At 43.4% G+C, this 22,901-nt stretch overlaps 1 protein-coding gene across 1 annotated transcript; it reads right to left on the reverse strand.

Moving 5' to 3' along the window:
* Positions 1-2,828: 2,828 nt before the first annotated feature.
* On the reverse strand, positions 2,829-16,377 carry ccdc9b (coiled-coil domain containing 9B; the record flags this gene model as incomplete). Its single annotated transcript, XM_084568530.1, has 15 exons — positions 2,829-3,071; positions 3,441-3,523; positions 3,600-4,206; positions 4,292-4,325; positions 4,702-4,735; positions 4,943-5,281; positions 5,369-5,419; positions 5,518-5,567; positions 7,881-8,059; positions 9,678-9,740; positions 11,974-12,132; positions 14,052-14,207; positions 14,364-14,468; positions 14,552-14,650; positions 16,354-16,377. 15 exons carry the CDS (start codon positions 16,375-16,377, stop codon positions 3,045-3,047), a joined length of 2,010 nt encoding a protein of 669 aa, XP_084424656.1. The 3' UTR covers positions 2,829-3,044.
* Between the last annotated feature and the right edge of the window lie 6,524 nt (positions 16,378-22,901).

Below are 22,901 nucleotides of genomic sequence, written 5' to 3' on the forward strand. Positions count from 1 at the left end.
GCCTATGGGAGGTCCCACCTGGAGGGCTGAGAGGCAGCCGTTTCCAGTGTGACAGCCCTGCAGAGAGCTCATCTGAAATTAATCAAATAATCCAGCATGAAGGCAGAATCCGTGGGCCGAGGTCAGACTTTATGGTCTGTTGACGCTGCAGCGTGCTCTGTGCTCCTTGCTGATGTGGATTTATTTCTCTCCCAAGACATTAAACACTTTCCAGAATGGATTCACACAAACTGCTACATAATTCCAGGTTCACCGGTGAAGTGAGGTCAAGGGAAGCGGGGGGAAATGCTGAGAGAGCGCAACAAGAAGTTTGAAATACAGAAAAGTTTTATTCATGTTCTCCTTCAAAATTGCTCTACAGTAAATGAAGCCATGTTGCACACAGATTCAAATCAGCGTGAGCACTCCAATCAGCAAAAAAAAAAAAAAAAAAAAAAAAAAAAGCTGAGATCACACCTTGAAACACTCAATTACACACACTCCTTTGTCACGGGTGTGTGTAAAAACATGGACAGTGGTGCACACCGAGGTGCACCGAGACAATCACAACCACCTCTTAAACTCATCATTTAAGGAAGGTGACTAAGCAGGTACTAAACAAGGACACAAAACTGTTCTATGATTGCAGTTTCTAAAGTACATTTCACAAAATTTAATCCCACAGGGAGGTTTAAATATTTCAGAGGTAATCAGCAACCTGTTTTCCAAACAGATGTTTCCTTCACTAGTAATTCACAATCCACATATAATACAGAATAAGGCCCCTACTCATGTGATTTTCTTCCTTGACGAATGGATGGCTTCAAACACTGTGACTTGCTTCTTGGTTCTCCCATTGTGCTTCATCCTGATCATTTGTAATTTATGTAACCAACGTTGAAGTTGACAGGGCCCTGCAGCACAGAGCATGGCCACTATGTTCTTTTCTTACAGTTACGCAACTGTTTACTATACTGTAGCATTGACGAAAGCCAAAAACTTCTTCGAGGACAGAGTTCTTTTAAGGCTTCTTATTATACTCGTCGCTTGATACCCAAAATAAAGCAACAGGCTGGCAATAAATAAAGTCCATACATGTCACATGACAGTGTTTAAGATTTGCAAACTCATCCTAGGGAACATTCTGTTGTCTAAATGCAGAGGCAAATAAATTAAATAAATGAATGCTGCACTGTCAGTATACAGTACGTGGAACAGTTATGATACAAACCAAGTAATTAAGGTACACCTTCAATATTTGAAGAAGCCAATATGCAAGGCACAACAACTGGCAAGGTTCATAATTAAGGGAAGCTTCTTAGAAAATATTAGCTTTCAAGACGAAACAACAGCAAAAGTGAAGTACAGCTGAATCCCAGTGTTTCGACTGTGAACTAAAAAAGGCTGAACCCTCGTAAATCTGGGCGATGTATTTCGAGCAGTCAGGTCAGCTTGTCCCATGTGGACCAAGAGCCTCAAAAGAGAAAAAATGTTGGAGTCTGTTCCACTGTTCTGTACCACGACTCTTATCTCTGCTTATCTAAGCAAACTTTTCAAAAGAAAATGTTTTAGTTCCCAAAATAGCTTTCAAGTGAAAGCCTCGCGACTCTAATATGTAAAATTACAAACGTACATACAGTAAGTGCTAAAAACATAGTAAGAGTCAGAGGAAGACTAGGATAACTGGGGTTCAGCTGTAAAACTTTAGCTAGCCCAACAGCTGTGAGTTAATACCATAGTTCTATGGAGTTACTGATCATTCATCCAGATGCGTTTTATCCCAGTGGTATGCATGGCTGTTTAGTGTAACAGTAAACTCCAGTGTGTACTTTTTCTGTCATGAATTTAAATCTGATAACCTTGAAGACATCATTATTACAACATCAGGGTCCTTTTTGATTTCGGACCAAACTGTTTCGGGTTCTTTCTGAGGGTAACTACCCCCTGAAGAGTTCCCCCGAGTACTATACATCTTCAAGAACTTTTTTTTCTGCTTGTATTCGCACAACCAATATGAACGCTGAAGTGATGTAATTGCCAGTTATTGGTTGGGCAACGATTTATCACATTTTTTGAGTTTAAAATTTAGAGCTGCTGACTGAACTGCTAGCGCTTTTACACGTTTTCATAAAATCCCAATTGCCCCAAATGTACCTCATTTATTCTATTCCTCTGGTGCTGGTAAAGTACCTACCCTAAAGTAGGAGCTTAAAACAGAGAGCTGGTTCTCACTTCCTGCAGTGCAGAAACACAAAAAAGAGGTACTTTCCCCCAGAGTTATAGGAACGATCACGAAGTTCCTGAGGTCCGAAAGCGTCTTTTGACAAATATGATGAAGCTCCACCAAAGTAACTGAACGCTATACAACTATTATTACACTCTAAGTGGCACTAACCATGTTGGAGTAAACTCATATGTAAATCACTGTAGTGCTCCTTTAAACGTTTGATCTCAGTAGTAACATTTTGGAAACTTTAGAGTGTCTTTGTCACTGGCCAACCACAATAAATTTCATAATAATGTGCATTTAACAATGGATTGATTTTTTATTTGTGAAAGGCCATTAGCTGATGCTGGAAGTGGTTAACAAATAATATCTACTCACACCGATTTGAGTGCAGAAATACAGACTCGACTGAGGGTCCGCAACTATCGTATCATCACATGATACTCAAAATACCTCCAAGGCAGATTCAGGCACTAGATCATTTGAATGTGGCTTATTGTCAAGGGCTACCAAAGTGAAACTGATTAGCTAGCCTCCTGATATGTACCTCGAAATTTTCATACAAATGTAAACATTCAATGATATTGCACTCAAGCAGCATACTAACATACTGAAGAATGTGTCAGTATACAGACTTTTATACTCATAAAGTGCTCAGATGTAGAAAAAAAAAAAAATACTGGAGCAGGGAAATGTTCTGAAACACTTCTCACTGCTGTAATGCCGAATTGTAGATCAACCATGCTTTTGCTGGTAAGCCATAAATGGGGCATCTCGAATGAGCTACCTGAAGCAAAATGATGTTTTGGTTTTGGTATTTACATCCCAAATACGTCACTCAAACAATCTTCCCATGTTCTCTTGCCTGCAAAAAAGAGAGAAACATACGAATAATTAACAATTAAAAGCGTGATTTTCTTTCTATTCACAATATAAGCATCTCATGCCCACCGCTTCTCTATGTGAATGATTTAAGTGGGCGGTCATATTTTATCTGTGCCCGTGGTGGACGAGATGAAGAAGCCTTCTCTCATGAGACGATTTCTCCTGCACTCCATCAGTCCTCAGAGGAGATGCATCAAAAACTGAATGATACACAGCTGCAGTGCAGATATACTGCATATCTTTCTGTCTCTTCACCCATTTAACTCCTCATCCATTTGCACTTGCCTGCGTCATTCCATTTACACATCTATTGATTCTTCCAACCATCTTCCTCCCCCCCCGCACTGACCTTGTCACTGCTGGTGGAGTGTGTTGGGTGTGTTTCTCCTGACTCCAGACTCAGGACAGACAGACCGGAGTCTATTAGTTCCTCTATGAAAGAGAACCAACATTAGCTTAGTTAAATCCATGTGTACTGTTAGAAAAGATCACTGGAGGAATCTCATACCTGTGTTTGTGTTGCTGATGTTGCACTTGGCAAGCTCTACAGGCTCTACAGGCTCTACAGCCTGGACAGATCTCTCAGGCAGAGAGGCACAGGCTTTTTCAGTTGGAGGAGAGCTGGGAGCTGTTGGGGGGTTGATATCTTTTTCAGTACATTCATTTTCAGAATCCTGCTGCTGGGTAACAGGAGGAGCAGAAGGACCACCTCCTTTGTCCTGAGGACTACCATCATCCTGTTTCGTACTTTCAAGAGGCCGCTGTGTTTCATCTTGGCACTTTTTAGGTGAAGACGCTTTTACAGAGCTATGATTTCTGGATTCTTGGGTGCCTTGAGAGCCTGTGGTTTGCACTGGGCGAGCGGCCTGGATGAGTTCCTCTGAGAAGCGCACTCTCTTCTCCGAACCCCGAGGGGACGAGGTCTCAGCCTTCGCCTGAGCGGGGGTGTCCTCTGTCTCCACACCTGCAGAACCACTCACGCCCTCAGGCATGCTCAGTGAATCTGGGCTGGGCGACAGCTTCGTTTTTGAGTCCTGATCTCTCAGATCCTCTGTGTCAGCGTCTGTGAGGGCGTCAAGTTCCTCGAGGAATTCCTCCAGCGTTGTGTCACAACTCTAAAAGATGACATCATATGAGACTGTGTCTTTTTTTTTAATCAGTGCAGCTCACATTTGCACTAACACAGATTTGATCTCTCACCTGTGGGTCATCACCTTCATCTCCAGACTGCCACCTGAAAGCATGTTGTAAAACAGTTTTTGTTTAGTTAGTTACAGTGCGCAGCAGTGTTGCATAGATTATTATCAAGTAAAGGTAGGGATGTAGGGATTCTAGATGATCATGTCATTGGGAACCAAATGCTGAACAGCCAATCAGTGAGATTTCCACTATGGACTCGTTCCACCACCAATTCAATTCTAAATAGCCAGCAACGGGGGTCCAACTCACACACCGGAATTACTAGAAACAAATAGACACTTGCGACAGTAAACGGACAGTTAGGGTTAGGGGGAAAAGGAGAAGCTGTGATTAGAGGTTGTGGTTGAACCTCACAGGCATCACAGATATCAGCTCCTGTAGTCTTAGCGGCCTGTGGGATTTCCTCTTACCACACTCTGTTGTCAAATGTGATCACAGCACAGCCTGATAACAAGAATCTCTCACGACACACCTAAGTGCCGTTTAGCAGAGTCCTCTGACCCTCTCCCACTTCAAGCCACTGACACACAGAAACATAAAACCATCTTACACTTAGTTTGTTTCAGTAGTTTGTTTCACAACAGAGGAGAAGCTGGAGGATCACAGTTGAATGCAGTGAAATATACATAATTGAGGCCTTCTGGGTTCTTTAGTCAGCTGCCATAACCTCTGAATCAAGTCTCATGACACTGAGAGGAATTTGAACATTAGGGCCGGGCAGTAAAACAACGTGGCTTCCCACGTCCGTTTTACTTATTTTATTAGTCACAGTCATTTTTCTCGTAACAGTTAATAGGAGCTGCTGTGAGAGATGTCCCAATGTTTGAATCAACTTTAACCTCAGGCAGTTGTGTGCATGGACCTCATTTAGATCATGTTTAACTGCTACTGACCTCCTGGCTCTCCCAGTCAGACGATCTTTGCCTTTTGCTTTGCTGCTCATCACTAGTACGTTTTTAGCTCCCTTGTCTTTGCCTCGCTTCTCATGACCTAGGATAGAAGAAGAGTTAAGATTTTTTGCATGCTATAGGAAAATTTTAAGGGAATAAACTTTCAAATAAACAATGTGTGGGATACCTCTTGAGTCACCGCCTCCTCTGGTTTGTCCTCTTCTAGTATTTCTTCCACCTGGAAAAATGAGACATCACTTTTTATCAGTTATCACATTTTTGGTGAAGAGTCTTTCTCCACATGTGGTCCTAGTTTGACCTGTGTCGGTGTCTCACCTCTGCTGGAAGGCCCCCAGTCTCTGTCAGGGAGGGATTTGCCTGAAAACCTAGAAGCAGAGGCTCTGTTTAGACAGGGACAACAGCTTGGTCCTGTTTGAATATAATTAATCAATTCCAGCCCGTCTACACCTAACAAACTCTCTCTTCTGACATTTCAGGGCAAAACTCAGCATTCATCATGGGCCTAGAATGCCGTGATAAGTTTTGCTCCACAAGGACACCCTACACTTTACGTGCAGTCAAACTATCTAAATCGTCAAATTGAAAACACATTTCCTCTTCTATTCTTGCGCAAGGACCTTGTTTAAAGATCACCAAATAAGGCAAAGCATTCCATCCCTTATCCCTAGTTAAAAATAGCCACTTCTCCCTTGTCTCTTTACATTTTGATGCTCCCTTAAACAGCACATTCATTTACTCTGCAGCTTGGTCACACACACAACTCGGTTTGTTTGAAATCTAACAAACACTTTAAATGAATGGGTTGTTATTTGTGCCTCCCGTCAGTTTGTGGTGCTACTGTTGGATTTCAACAAGCAGTAGGAAACCAGACTGCAACGTCACAAAGGGTGTTCAACATGTGGCTCATTTAAAAATAAGAGAAAATGTGTTAACACACGAAACAAGTTACATCTTGTTCATAAAAGGAATTGTTTGTTAGGATTATGCAGCATCCTGTGACTTCATGAGTCTTGTGATTGTATAGTGGAACCAAACAGCTCTGTTAATGGATTCTTCCGCTGAATAATCAAACTGGAAAGAAGCGTGGTGTTCTTCAACATTAGTTTCTCCATTCGTCATCTGCACTAAAAGCAAATTAAGTCTTTCGCTGATGTCAGAAGTGAAAAATGAAATGAGAAAAATGAGCATAATTTAATTTTAATTTTTTAACCGGTGATTAGCTAATGAAATGGATGAATCAGTGGTGCACATATAGACTATATAATATATATATATATTTTTTTTAAAGATGATTACACTTATAATACTACATTTTAATACATATGGATATTCATTTTCTTGCTGACAATTAGAATCACAAATTTTGCATTTCTATTTCAGAAGAGAAAAAGAAAACGAATTAGTGAGCTTAAGTAAGAAGTAGTGGTAAGCATTTCTTAAAGATTTGGACAGAGGCAGTCCCACATTTCATTGCTAACTTCAGTCTCTATGCTAAGCTAAGCTAGTTTATCTTGCCTCGACCCGGCAGGATGGGACATGTTTTCCAAAATGTCAGACTTTGACTACATGGCTTTTAACACAAACGATAATGCCTTACACGCTGTGATAATGGAAAATGTTGTGAATGTTGTGTGGCTGGATGAAAGATTAGCATTTTGCAAACAGATATTACACAGCTAACATCATATGTATTTAGCATTATGAGACATAGCTGAGGCATTTGTGAGCGCTGATATTAGCTTAAAACTTTAACATAGTTTGGCTAAAGTTACAATTTGACCGGTAACATCTGGTTGTGAGAGAAATAAATTTAATTAATCTAAATTATGTTCATAAATAAACAGAACAAACAGAAGCCACATATGGTTTTACCAGTTCTTTTGAGAGTGGGTTGCTGAGGCACAGACAGGTCTCAAGCAAAGAGACTCCTTATTTATTGATCTAAAAATGTCTTGTGATTGTAGTTTGATGACTATGGGACGAAAGAATTGGTCAGAATCTGTGTTCTTGTTCACTTCTCCTAATAAAGTGACTAGACTCATGTCCATGCACTGGATGAGCCCTCTCTGACATTACCCATAAGTTTTGAAGCCCAGTGTAGGGGATCCAGCCGTCGCCATCTTGGCTGTGCCTGACTCCGCCCACCTCTAACATAGCTATTTAAAAAAATGGGCATAAAGGTGGAGTGTGAGTTGAGCTAAGGCAGGTAGGTGATGTTTAAGCACAAAACTAGCAATCTGTGACTAGCAACTATTTATTTCTGCTATCAAGCCGGACGTTTGAACATATGGTGATTGACGAATCAGGGACAAGTGGGCATTTGAAGAGCAGCAGTCATTGACACATCTGTGTTTAACTGACTATTTCAAGCAGGGAGGCTGCCACTCATTTCATTAAGGGACTGGAAATTGGCAAAACCTACACGACAAAGACACAGGATTATGACTATTAAGATCATCACCTCATTTCTGAACTGCTATCACTTTAAGATGATTGACACTCGGCATTCGTGGAGAAGAATAAATAGATTCAGTCATCTTTTGCTGGTTCGATGACAGAACTTTTCCAGTGGGAAACAGGACAAAGAGGCCAAACAAATGAAGAAACTGGACGAGCAGCTATGAGAAACAATTAGCAGACACAGTGTCTTGGGAAGGATGAGTGCTGGAAAGTCTTACATGTTTTCAGTTTTGTCCATGTCCCAGGCCCGCCTCCACTGGCCCTTTGCATTCTTGTGCCTCGCCACCCTCTCCCTGTCGATCTGCTCGCGCTCTTTCTTCCACCGCACGTACTCCTCCTGCTCCTCTCTCGATGTGGGGATGTTGAGGTCTGTGCCGGCCTGCAGGTTCTCAGGCTCCTATGTGGTCACAAAACACCTCCGTGTATATTAATTCATAAAAACAGCTGGTCCCCTGAATGGAGCACCGGCATCACAACATGACTAACCACGAATGTGTCATTCTATAATGCATCTGAAGCACGGATGGGGGCAAACTGACAAGAACAAGAACAGCTTCTTATATATAAACAAAGCAACAGGGCCATACAACAAATGTGAATAAACTAATATTCTGGTGGTATTCCACATCACTTTAAGTGCCAATCACTGCCTCACTCTAATGGCCAATATTCCAGGAAATGCGTAATGTACATTAAATGCAATTAGGTTCCCTTCCTCCATCCCACTCTTAACTTGCTTATTGATTACTGTGATGAGAGCAGAGAGGATTGCTTGTTAATACTAAAGGGAGATCTGATACGGGCTCTTTAACACATCAAAGGAGACAGAGCCTGTGAGCAAAGCAGGACGACCAACAGCACTGTCCTCCGAGGGAAATCATCTAAAACACCAGCAACCTCTGAGAGAAAGAGCTAGTCAACATGGCAGCAGGAGGCAGAGATTGTTTCTGTCTAGAGGAAAATGAAAATTGTGTCATTTCTGAGTAACAGGCAAAAAACAAAAAAAGATCTACATGCTGCTCTGCTTATTACAGATCAATGCAAAAGTAAAAACAGCAAGAGAAGGAGACACAACAGCGCTGGTAAGATGATGGGTCATGTTTTCCCACTGTGATGTGGACCAATCACACTGAAGTAAACATGTTGCCTTGCTGCATACAGTTTTCGAAGAACATGGCATCTGTGTTCATCTCTCTGTTTTCCATGTCCTTTCCCCTCCCTCTCCTCAGGCTCTCAGAGGACGTCCGGGGCCACAGGGGAAGGCACTTCTCGCATGTTCCAACAGGCCGTCTCCTGCTGCCACAACGCTAATTAGGACTTTTCAATTTCTTGCCTCTGTGGGGCCTCACGGGGAGTTTTACCACTGCCCAAAGCAGGTAGGATGGATGTGGATCATGTTCTTATGCTTGAACCTCCAGAAGCTATTGGCAGAAGTGTATTTGCTAACCAAAACAGTTAAAGCCAAGGGCCTTCATCCGTTACGCAACACCACACACACACACACACACACATACACACTCTGCAAGGTATTTCCTTTAGCACTCACTAGGCCCAGACTGCAGCGCAAGCAAGGTACAGAGATCCAGAGAGGCATGAACAGCGTCACTTGTCGTGTGGCGTGTTCGTCGGGCCTTTGAAGCTCGTTCTCCCTGCCTCCCCAGACAGCCTGTTTATCGTGCGCCTGATCTGCGAGACAGCTCTGAGGTACTCCAGCACCGTTAACACACAAGCCGGCGGGAGGCAGATGGGGATAAGCGCTAGAAAAGAGGGGTGTGCATGGCAACGTGTAGTGTCTGTCTGCGTGTGTTTGTGATGGAGGCAGAGGATTTGCATTTCTCTGTGCTGGCGCTGTCGTATGGAAACCTTGTACTCCGAATTTGTTTTCCTTTCTGTGAACCATGTTGTCATGATGAACTGAAACTAGAGATGGAGTAATAATATTTAGATTTAAAATGTCTTATCCGACCTGATCCGGTCTGTCTCGGAAGCAGAGTGCATCGTTTGTTTTTTTTTACCTGGCATTGCTCTGACACCTTGTGTTGCTCCTCAGTGTGCTTCTGTCCTTGTTTAACCTCATCCTGTCAGAGAGGAGAGACGAGGAGATCAAAAGAAGAACACAACAATAATAAGCGTGACACAGCAGCTTGTTGCCAGCCAATTAAACGTGGTTGTAAACCCTCACATTACTGCTGCCATAAACAGTAGAAGAAAATCGAGTGAAGTCACAGATTCATTCATTGGGAAAGATTAAGAGGCCTGTACTGCCCCCGTGTGGTTTAATGGTGCAATAGTGTGAGTAGATGCTCAATTATTAATTGTCCTTTTTGTAAAGCTGTCATCAGAGCAGAGTACCGTTGGGAAGTACCTGGAAAATCAAACTCAGTCTTACGGCAGGAAAAGAAGGGCGTTAATTTTTGCTCTGGTGTATTTCTGACTGCAAAGATGCGCTCCAGTGAACACGCCGGATGAGTCATGTTGCCATTAACAGCAACATCCAAACAGCCGGGTGGAGGGGTGGCAGGGGGGGGCAACAAACACACTGGAGACTGTGGTCTTGTAGTGCACCTAGAGGCACAAACCCAAATGCAGTGTAGCACACGCACAAACACAAAAGACCTATGGCTACCTTGCTTTCTTTTCTTCTCCCCTCACACTCTCCTTCTTCCTCTCCCTCCCTGACTCTTTCCTGGCGCCTTGCCAGTCTCGTCTCTTTGGCAGCATAATGAGCCTTTTCAGAGTGAGAAGGCAGTTGAATGTTAATTAGATCAAATCGGCCCTTTCAGGATGGTGGGAATAGGGAAACAATCGTGCCAGAGGAGTGCAGACCACTTAAAGTTTGAGAGAAGGGAAACGGAGGATGGAAACAGACGGTGGGCTGCTAGGCGTCTCCCCCTCTACCTCCCTTTGTTCTTCTCACCCCTATACACTTCCATGCTCCTGTCTTTCTCTCTCAGGAGTGTGTGAAGAGACAGTCTAGTCATGAGGCAGTTCCACCCATTACAATCTGCCTGGGACAGTGCCTAATAACCACACCTCTGCCGGAGAGTCATTATTTATTTCCAGGGAGTCTCTCACATGCACACACTCATTAGAAAAACATTTCAGAGGCAGAGCAAAGCTGTAGCAATGTGCAGTTTAGGGTGGATCTTTTCTACACAAACATTTTCCTAACACCTGCCAGACGACTCCATGACTCGTTCTCTTCTCGTATCACCCCTTTGCAGCGTTCTCCCCGCTGCTCTAACCTACCATGTTAAATGATACTGGTTATGTAAACAGCGGCCATGTGGAAACCAGGTCTCTGGGATTCACAGATGACTGGTGCACTGGAGCGCTGGCTACTGTTCAACTGCTGATTCAGTCCACATGATAAATAAAGGGGGACAGGCCTAGCGGGCCAGAAATAAAAGCAAGAGAACAGCATGTTCAGCCCATAGATTTAGTGCACATTAACTCAGACGGGCCAGTGAGGTGTGCCGGCCAATCAGAGGCAGAGACACATATACATATTTAGACTGAGCCTCTGCTTTTGTGTCCAAAGACCCCTCCTGCGAGCAGACTGTGTCTGTGTTTACAGTGGCGAGGATCAGCTGCCTGTGCATCAGCTTATTGATTGAGCAGCTCGTGTGAGTGTTTGTGTGTATGTGTGTGTGCGTCAGGCTTCAGATTGAGGCAGAGCAGCTGTTCCAGAGTTTCTGCATACCTGGGGGGGGGCTAAGGTCAGTGACAGTGTGGCATTTCACAGCCCAGCCGGGGGTACTGCATGTGCACATGTGTCTCTGCCTATCTGTGTTAAATATGGGATCTCAAGCAAACCACGGTATGTTAGAAAGGCTAATGGCGGTAAATGAAATAGGTACAACATATATGCATTAGAACAACTTTTGTTGAGCTTCAGACTCAACTTTACAGCCTGTTACACACAACTAAAGACATCTAAAGCCAGAGGGTGATTGATGATTCTTGTTCTAAAAATACAACAGAAGCTCCTTGGAGGAAGAGAAGAGAAGAAATAACAACCAGACCTATGTAAGATTAGACTAAAAATGTTCCACAAACCAACGGCTCTATTAGCAACCCCCCTTCCTAATCCCACACCAGTTAGTCACAGCCCTGGTCCACCTCCTGTCCACAAAGCCATTGTGCTCCATCACTGGAGGGGACGGGCCAGCCGACATGTCTGACATCTATGTAAAACACATCGCAGCAACGCGAGAGAGTAAACAAAGGAGGGAATGTGAGAGTGGAAGCAGACAGGAGGGTGCAAGGAAGCATATGATCACTGGAGTGTTCAGTGGGTCTGATTCAGACCTGTGCTGCTGCTGCTGCTGTGTCTCTCTTGGTCATGTGAGACGGCTGCTTCCCCCTCCCGACTGACTCCACACGCCTCGCCTGTCCGTCATCAGTAGGGCTCTTGACGTCTGCAGGGCCCGGCCTCTTCTCAGGCTTCTCACTCACCACCCTCTTACCCTGGAGAGGCAGTTACTCAAATTAGTATCTGTCGCAATGTGCAGTGTATAAGTATATGATTCGATACTCTTACTGATTTGTAATATCAAATTTCAATACTAAAAATATCTATAATGTGTCAAAACTGTCCAAAGAAATGTCCCTGATACCTGTCAGTCTTGGCACATAGCACATAGGATTTTAACCAATGTCGGCAAGGATATCATTTTTGTTTTTTAGTGATAACTCTCTGCAACTACTGGATGTACTGCCCTCGAATCTGCTTGATACATTTATGCTTCCCTCGAGATGAACTGTAATCATTTTGGTGATCCCCTAACTTTTCCTGCGCTGTCCAGCTGTACTTTTGATTAGTGCTAATTAGCAAGCATCAGCAAGCAGATACACTAGACTATGATGCTGAGTAAATATTATCCACGCTAAACAGCTGTCTGTTTCGTAGTGAGCAGGTTAGCATGCTGACGTTAGCTCAAATAATGTTGACTCTAGTTTGTTTAGTGGGAAAAAGTTCTATTTTGCAAGTTGTGTGAACTACACCATGAGTACTTACATGAGAACATACTTTCCTATTTACTTTTATTTTATGTTTTTAGATTAGTATCAACGCTGCAGAGTTGTAAATGTTACTATAATCTGGATTGCAAATGTTTTTATCACAGTGAAAACTCTTCTCATTTACATGCGCCTTGTTCAACATCATTCTAAGAGATGGAAGAAGCAATCTAATGGCGAGAAGCCGAGGCTGCAGCTGCATCAGCCTCGGACCGTGCAGAAACTGAACTGCACAGAGAGTAGCTGGTAGTGCTCTTGCACAATTTGCTTTCTGATGCCACAGAAACTGAATCATTCTGCTGCCTTGCGTGGGATGTTTTAATTGGACACTGATGCTGACACCAACCCTGGAGGGAGTCTGTGTACACATGGAAATTTTACTCCTCATTTGGACAGAGATCCCCATGATAAATTGGAAAAGACATCCAAGACCAGCAGGCCCGATAGGGCAGATGACCACTGAATGAGTAACTTTGTCCGGCCAACAAAGTAATAGCTACAGGCTGAAGTGGTGATGCACAGCGATGTTGAACAAGCTGTGTTCTCAAAACGTTTGCACTATTTGCATAGCTTCTTGTTGTTCAGATGTTTTTATGTGTGTTCTAGTCAAACATAATGTCTTTTCAGATGCCTTTACATTTGGTGCACGGTTTCTTGGCTACAATGCATGCTGGTACATGTACGCAGTGTAATAATGGCTGTGCAAGTAGGACAAGACAAAATACTCAGCTTCATAACCTCATGAAAAAGTTTTCCCTTTAAAGAGTTTAAATTCAATATTCTAAGATTGTGTCTATTGACCATTCTGTGGTAATACACTGATTTGCTGGGAGTCTATTGGACCTGGCATTCATGTGGATGTTACTTCGATATGTACCATCCACCTAGACCAGACCAGGCACCCCCACCCCATAGCAATGACACTCCTTGATGGCAGCAGCCATCCCCAGCAGTATGCAGTCTGACACAGACACACACACAAAAACCATTTTGGAAAAACTCAAAAAACATGAAAAACAGCACAAGGCATTGACCTGGCCTCCAAATTCACTAGATCCCAAACTGATCAAGCATCTGTGGGATGCGCTGGAACAAGCCTGATCCACAGAGGCCCCTCCCCTCAACCCATAGGACCCACAGGCCCCCACTAACAATATTCTGTTGCCAGACACCACAGGACACTCTCAGAAGGCCTATGTCCATTTTCTGATGTGTCAACTGTTTTGGAGGCACAAGGGAGACCTACACAATATTAGGCAGGTGGTCACAATGTTAGGTCTGATCGTTGTTATTCTTCCTTAAAACTAAAGACGTCCTGCATACTTCCTTGTCACTTGAAATGGAAATTGGCACAGCAGGGTAGTTACCTTTTTGCCAGCCATGGTGACTACTAGCTGCTTCCTGTAGCCTCTGCCAGCACCGTGCGGTGGGCTCTCTCCCCCCCTGTCCAGCCCAGCCTCCTGCGTCCCTTTTCCAGCTGGTGAACCGCTGCTGAATGGTTTTGTCACAACCACACGATTATCCTGCCCCCAACCACAAAGAAGGCGTTATGAAATATTTATATAGGTAGCAGCAGCATTTCCTAAAAAGCATGACTCTAGTCAAGCGTAACTGATTTACTGTGAGGCAACAATTTGTGTATGTTTTAGAGACTGACTGTTGTCATTGTGGACACTCACACTGGTGGACTTGCTGATCGTGATAGTAAGATCGTCAGCTTTGCCCTTCCGGCTCTGCAGTGCCATTCCTTCCTCCTCTGCCCTTTTCTTGTCCTCCTCCACCTCCTAAATGTAATATAAAAACAATTAAATCAACCAGGAAGTCTTGCAAGACTGGGGTTTCTCTTCCTGCAAGCACTCGTCCTCACCTTGTACCTCTTCATGAGTGCTTCATTTTTCCTGCGGAGAGCTTCGATCTTCTTGTCCAGCTCCAGGTCCCTCTCCTTGGGCATCATGTCGCTGGAGGTCTGAGAGGAGACAGGTCATTGATCAATTGTACTGCATTACCAGTAAAATTTCAAATTCAGTGAGGAACTACTGGATCAGTGGTAGGTGACAAAATTACAGATCCAGCAAGGTATTTTATGCCATCTTTCTATAGCAGAAATATTCTGATATTTGTTGCTATGGACACATTTTTTACAGTATGTACAGCACCATCTCTAAATATATTTAGTATAACCATGAATAGAATAAATATTAAAAGGTCTGCGAGACAAGCAATTACAACAATGCCAAAACTTTATGGCCTGCTAATGAACCTAACAGAAACGAAGACAAATTCTAACCACTGCTTGTGTGCCACACCACTGTGTGTGCTGCTCTCGCACACACAACACTAACGCACACTCACACCCACCACAGATGGAGCATTCATTACCAAGCTCACTTTCCAGACAGAATGCATATGCAGAGCATCCTAAACATCCCAAAGCCGTCAGCATGGCACGCACAGGACAAGTGGCCCCGTAAGGAAAATATCCATGTGCTCAAACGGAACAGCAGCTAGTTGTGTGCTGACGCCTCCTTTCACGAGAACCTCGCTTTAACATGTTATACAAACTGAAAACACATTAGAAAAAGCCGCCTAAGGGATGGAGGAATGTTCACGTCACTATTACAGAGCAGTAAGCAGGACGTATCTGCAACACTATGAGGCCTGGGTTTACTTCAATCTGGTCTGTGCAGAGTATGGTTCTTTTGACGAGCTGCAGCACAACCTTAAAGGGCACATGTCTCATAAGACATACTGTCTTTGTTCCAGTGAAGTTGCCAGGTTGAAGAAATGTGACGGGAAATGTCCTACCATACAACCCGGCTTTTTTTATTTGTATGGATCAGTTAATTAGTGAGCTTTCAACGTGGTAGGGGGCACATTTTGATATCTTTAGAAAGAGAGATGATAGCCATTTCTGGTCTTTATACTAAGCTAAGCTAAGCTGACCAACTACTGGCTGGAGGATTATATTCGACATACAGACCTGAGAGTCTCTTCAGTTTTGTCATCCAATGCCCAGCAAGAACGCAAAGATTTCCTTTAAGTTTATACAACTCTGTATATAAAATGTGACAGAGCAGATCATAAGGTGACACCTAGCTCACATAAAATGCAACACAAACTTGAAGACACCAAAATATATGTTTTAAAAGTCAATTCTCTGGGATATATGGCCAAAAGTGATGTGACACATAAATTTGTGCCAAGACTGGATAGAGTTTGTGGCTCCATCTTTGTTTTCTTAATGCAAGCACCATTTCTCTCTGTGTCTTTGGGAAGAATTTCATTCAGATACAAACAGCTGCACAATGATAATACAGTAGAGTCATTGTAAATACATAAAAAAGGAGCTCTCAACTCAATCAGCTAAAGCACGTGTTCCCCACTTTGAATCAGTGCCGTTGTCATCTGTTGTTATTCACAGCTCAGGAGAGGCGACGATAACGCCGACAAATAGAAAAGTTGGCACTTCGGCCTGTCGGAGCTGTGAAAAACATTATTTATCCTGAGGCATCACATTCTCCACAATCTGAATAAATTATTCCAGCGGTTTGATGGAGACAGGAAGTGGATGTGCCAACGTGAGTCAGTCATCCTCCACTGTTGCCCTGTGACGACACAAGAGTTAAGGTTGCTCCTGTGCGGTATTCCTAGCACTGAATGATGATTCACTGCTAGCGAGCGCACAAAGACCATCGCATTGGGACCGCAAGATATTCTTTTGTGCGTTTTCCATCGGCGCTGCTGTTACGTCTGCAAAGAATGGCTGCCACCAGGATGTTTGAATTCGGTTACCACACTCAGATCTGACCATCGGAGCGTAGCCTTTTAGTAAAATAAAAAAAGCTACATGTCCTGACTGCAGCTGCGTCTCAAACCTGCAAAGACACAGTGAGCATGAGAAAAGTTTAGACTCACTCAGAGAGGCAGCAGGCTGGAAAGTGGTTACCTCACAGCTTCTAGTTGTCAGGGTATCCAAACACAACAGACCATGAGGGCATACCACCAAGAATAGGCGCAATGGAGAGACACCCTGCCGAATCTCAGCGAGGCCAGTGGCAGAGACTGAAGTGAACCGGCCTTCACAAAGTGGGGACACTCAGTGTGGGGACGGTAAACCTCCGGGTTCTGGTGGCCAGTTCTGTGACAGTGCAGCACGGACGGCTAACATGCACACACAATCAAAGAGCACACTGAGATGTTGTGGGTGCGCCAGCGGACAGCACCCATGCCTGGACGGGCTGGCAAAAAGGGGGAGGAAAGGGGCCTGCAGAGAGAAGGCTGCCAAAGCTCCCTCACTAACCCAGCGTTCCTGCCTCCTACAGGAGCGACAGCAGTGGAGAGAAAGAGCCAGAGACAAAACTGAAACGCTGCATGTAGCCACGGCTAAATCTGCAACAGTACAGGAAAGAGGGGGAACCTAACACCAGAGAGAGAGAGAGAGCTGGAGCGCGTGGGATGAGAGGAGAGAGGGGAAGGAGAGAGGAGAAGGCACTCACGGGTCTTTCCATGTCAGCGGTGAGAGGTGGGCTGGGTCCAGGCGCAAGGCAGCCGAGGCGGCAGAGAGGGCTGCCTGGAGTCGACGATCATGCCTCGATTACAATGAGCCAAGTTGGGCAAGCAGCCAAGACGTCTAACAAATGCACAGAGCTCCCCTGTTAGCAGATTTCACAGCACCCACCCGCTTGTTCTCTCTCTCTCTCTCTCTCTCGCTCTCTCTCTCTCTCTCTCTCTCTCTGTCTCCCTCACTCTCCAATCCGCATTCACGCTCCCTCTCTCCCCCTATAAAGCACTTGCTCTTTCTCCTCCTCACTTATCCTCCGCTCAGAGCGTGCTAGTTAAATGCGCCGACCGTCCCCGCATACACACCGTGAATTTGAGATTAACATGATTGAGCATTTAAAATACGCAGCCACAGAAAATATACATTATTACTAATACAGGGTATTAATTATTAAAATGTCAAAATAGCCACATAACATTAAAATTATAAGAATAATCATACTGTTGATTTTCCTTCTCTGCAGTGATTATAGATGTACATTATAGATGGGTCAAAACAGCTCCAAAACTAATTAAATAGTGATTTTTAGATTCTGAGTCTGTAATTGTGCCAATCATTTGCTTTGATCGAAGGTTTTCCATTTTATATATCATAATGATCTTGAAAATTTGTTTTAAAAAATTGTAGGTAATTCATTTTAGAGCATGCATATTTATTGTGGGTGCTTCCAAATCTCTTGGCCTACCCATGACGTCATTTTGATCAGGCCTCATTCACATGTAAACATGTATTTCCAGACATCACAAATGAGATGCGTGTGCTGCTCGTTCCCACTGCTTTTCCAACAGCTGCGTCCCCTACCAGCTCCAGACTACATGTTGAGAGTACTAAAGAAAGCTTCCTAAAGGCAGGAGCAGGGGGTCTGGGGGCAGGATTTCCCACAATCCTCCATTGACGACATGCTGCGGCTGCCAGCGTCTGAGAGCTAATGACATGCAGCAAAACATGCAGCCTGGTTGACAAATGCCACAAACATATCAAGAAATGCAGCAGTCACTTGAGAGTAAGTGTTTTGCACTTTCTTTTTTTGCACATTATGGAAACAAACACGCCGTTGAAAGCTGCCAGCGTGAGCTTCAACATTTTTAGCATACTCAAGTCCACATAGCTCACATTCTGCATGGATCAGTCCTGCTAAAGAGCAAAAGCTCTTTACAAAATATTGTTTGAGTTATTTAACATATTAATACCTCAGATTGGCTCCCTGTAAAGACCAGAATAGAATTTAAAATCCTCCTTCTTACATACAAGGCCCTTTCAGGCCTAGATCCATTATATCTTAAAGACTTCGTAGAACCATATCATCCCAGTAGATCACTTCAGTCTCAAAGTGCAGGCTTACTTGTGGTTCCTAGAGTTTCAAAAAGTAGAATGGGAAGTGAAGCCTTCAGGTACCAGGCCCCTCTCCAGTGGAAGCAGCTCCCAGACAAGACTCTACTTCTAAGGTTAGGCTTAGGACTTTCCTTTTTGATAAAGCTTAATGATGGGGCTGGCTCAGGGGACACTGAACCATCCCTTCGTTGTGCTGCTACGGGCCTAGGCTGCTGGGGGATGATGCACTGAGCACCTGTCCTCTACTTTCTTCTCTTTTGCACCGAGCACTTATCCTCTAATTTCTTATCTAATTTCTTCTCTCTTATCACTCATGCATTTGAATTTACTATGATAAATAAATTTAAAAAAAGCTGAAGTCCTTCAGTATCAACCTTGCGATTTATGGACTGCAAACAGAATGAATGAGTCTGTTCATGACTGTTATCATGGTGATCAAAATTCATTCATTCATTCATTCATCTTCTGTACCCGCTTTTACCTGTTAAGGGTCGCGGGGGTCTGCTGGAGCCTATCCCAGCTGTCATTGGGCGAGAGGCGGGGGTACACCCTGGACAGGTCACCAGTCCATGGCAGGGCGGTGATCAAAATTTACATCTATTAATCTCAAAGGATCATTCAAACAGATTCATCTTTTCCCAGAGTCTTGGATTGATCATTTATTCTTTTTTTTTTCATTTATCTTTTTTTTTTCTTCCCCAGAATGTTTCACATTTAACATTACTATTGCATAATCAAAGAAATCCATGTCATGAACTACAATTATACAGTGAACATCCCAGAAATAAATTAACCAGAGACTGTTTGAGGGTTTATCTCAATAACTTATTCGATTTTAAAATAACTAAGGGATCGATATCAAACTGTAACCACTCACCCAGGGGTGGAGCAGCAATTTTAAAAGTGGGGGGGTTCTGGGGTAGCACATGAGCACCGCAACCACCTTTGGCCCCTGTTTCAGTCTCCAAAACTAGTGCAATGCATTTCAAGGTTTTCTTCATGAGGATATGCAAATAATATTACATTCAAAATGTACATTATAGCACAAAGCTCTTTAACCCAAGATATATATTCACAAGCAATCACATACCATGGTATTAAGGAATTAATTTATGTTTTATTAAACAACAAGTGTGAGTGACGAGAAAACTGTGCTCCCTCCCTCTCCTCTCATGTTCTCCCCTTCTTCTTTTATGTTCTCTCTCCTCTTCTGTTCCCTGCCCCTTTCACTGCCCAAATTGCATACATCTACTCAAACCATCCAAAAGTGTTCTTCCTACTGTCTTTACATGAAACAAATTCTTTGGCAATTGCTTTCCTGTTCAGCATGTCAAGCCTTTCCTTGTGAATATGGCACACAGCCACACTGTTCAGGCGTGTTTGTGTCATGGTACTCCTGAGCCATGTCTTCAGCCTCCGGAGCCCACTGAACGCTCTCTCCGCCTCAGCTGATGACACTGGGACAACACTAAGCAGTCTCACAAGTGTTTCAACTTGATCAAAGAGGCCACGGACCTCTGGACACATACACTGAAGAATACCAACAACATCACTGCTGGACTGGAACTTATACTTGGTTCTGAACATTGCAAGTTGTATCTTAAGGCTTTCTGGGTTCAGCTCTGTGTAGTTTTTCACAGCATCATGGATCTCTCCAGTTAAGAGGACTTGCTCCAAATTTCTGATCATTCTCATTCCTTCCTGCTCAAATCGTTCTTTAATCTGGACATCCACCACATCAAGAACTTTGTAGTACTCTGTTCTGTAGTACTCAGAGGGGGTTGCATGCACATGTGCAGGAGCAGAGCCGGTAAAGCGCTGAGGTGGTTTATGGTGACGTGGAGATGCAACTGGTGTTAGACCAAGCGTTTCACACATCTGTGATGCTTTGCTATGAACAGTTTGAAAACTGTCTGGGTTTCTTTTTTTTGCAAAGGTTTCTTTCACACAGGCAACAGCAGAAAGCATACCTATAGTCTGTGTTCTTCGCTGGAGAGAAACATTGAGAGTTTCCAACTCTTCTGTTATCTCTAAGGCAAGCAGAAGCCCAAGAACAACATTTCCTTGCTGAAATTTTTCATATAGGCCCTGAGCCCTGCCTGCTGCATCTGAATGACCTGTTGCCATCTCACTCAAAGCATGCAAAACATGCTCATATTGGTTTATCACAGCATGTATGGCACTTGTGCGAACTGTCCATCTTGTGGGACAAAGAGGTCTTATAGCCTGCTGTGGCCTATCCTCAGTTTTTGCGATTCCCTTGAAGATATCCTTCAGCTTGCCCGACTGGCCAAAACAAACTCCCAACTCATGAACCCATTCCATGGAGTTACGAATAACAGCTGAAGCAGTACAGGCTTGCTGGGTGATGAGGTTCACGCAATGTGCACCGCAGTGCACATATGGAGCAAGTGGTTGCTCTCTCTGAATGATGGCCTGTGCCCCTGAATATTTACCAGCCATGTTTGCTGCTCCATCATACGCTTGGCCACGTAAGCTAGTGATGGGCAAATTGAGGCGTAGCAACACATCCTTCACCACCTTTGCCAAATTTTCTCCAGTGGTCAATGAAACCTCATACAGGCCAATAAAGTCCTCATGCACAACCAAATCATGGTCAACATACCTTAAGCACAATGCCTGTTGCTCTTTTCCTGACTGATCTCTAGTGCCATCCATCATAATGGAGAACTGCGAGTGCGGAATTGATCGAATCTTGTCAGAAATCTCCCTAACAATGGAGGTGCTCATCAAGTTAAGGAACTCATTTTGAATGGTTCCTGATGTGTAAACATCCTTTTTACTTGCCAACCACCTGGAAAGGCATGGGTCTCCTTCCGCTTTATACTTGAGTAGTTGATCAAGATTTCCCTCGCTTGAATCATGGCCCCTGAGAGCTAAACCCTGTCTTGCCAACAACTGCACAGCACCAATGATATTTAAGAGGCATGTCCTTGCTTCCTCTTGTTGTGATGCAGACACACTAGCCAGCTGACAGCGAACTGATCTGTCCTCATACAGATAGGTGGTTATTGCTGCCTTGTGACAATCAGACTTTTCATGTTTACTGAATCGCTCAATGGCCTTTCTCCAGTTCTTGAAGCCTGCTGAAATGAATGCAGGTTCTGCATTCTTTGCCAGTGGTGAGGTGTCTTTGTGAAATGCTTTACAGCAGTAAAAACACAGAACACCTTCCACACCAGGACTGAAATGGAGCCATGGGAATCTTGTGTACCACTGTGTTTGGAAGGTAAGGACATGTTTTCCCACTGACTGCTTAACAATTAATATTGATTCTGGTTGATTAGGTTTAGTTGCCAAGACCTCAGTGACCTGCATCACATTTTCCTCATCCTCCCCATCTCCCTCTTCTTCTATGGTGCCCACAACATCTCCTTCCTCTCCATCTTCTTGTGTTCTCGCCATCTCCTTGTCTTCTGTTTTCTACCTCTTCTGTCTCATCTCCCTCTTCTTCTCTCATGTGCTCCCCTTCTTCTTTTGTGCTCTCTCCCTTTTCTCTAGTGTTCTCTCCCTCTTCGTTTCTGTTCTCTCCAACTTCTCTCCTGTTCTCTCCCTCATCTTCTCCATTCTCTCCTTCATCCTGACTCCTGGACTTCCCTTCCTCATCCTACATAAAGAACTCAATGTTAATATTCCTGAACATGGAAGTGTTGAAATATTTTATGTAAACTTAGAACAAACCTCTACAGCCTTGATTTTGATGAGGAAACATTCATTTCTTTTGTTGTTCTTTCATCTGCTTTTTATGAATTATTTCACATATATTTTGTTGTTCTAATCTGTTTTAACTAATCTTTCATCCTAGACTTTATCATACTCTGTATTATTATTTTATTACTGTTATTATTGAAGATTTTATTTGTTTTATTGCATTTCATTGTCTTAATTTCTGTTACTTTCTAGTTTCTGAGAGCAGTAACAGGGATGAGTTTATGTAGGGGATTTTCTTCATGGAAAAGAAAGTTTTAAGCTCCAACAAATAGCTAGTTACATAAATGAACACCTACATGGCATTAATGCAAGAATATGTACTACTATAAAATTGAATTAGTGCATTTATGGATTGACAGCTAGCTTTCAGTTTCCCTCCTGTCACATAACCACTTACATGACAACTTGAATTGAAAAAGAAGTCAATCTTCTGTTGCCTCTTCCTTTTTGGCATTCCTAACAAAAAGAATAATGATAATGTTGAATAATATCTAAATCAGTGGATGGCTCTAGAAAACTGTCAGTTACCATTAACTTTACTCGGCTTGCATTAACTTTGTTTGCCACCTGGCTTGCTTAATATTAGCTGACA

Source organism: Chelon labrosus (genome assembly GCF_963514085.1).
Source record: "Chelon labrosus genome assembly, chromosome: 20".
Classification (NCBI taxonomy): Eukaryota; Metazoa; Chordata; class Actinopteri; order Mugiliformes; family Mugilidae; genus Chelon; species Chelon labrosus.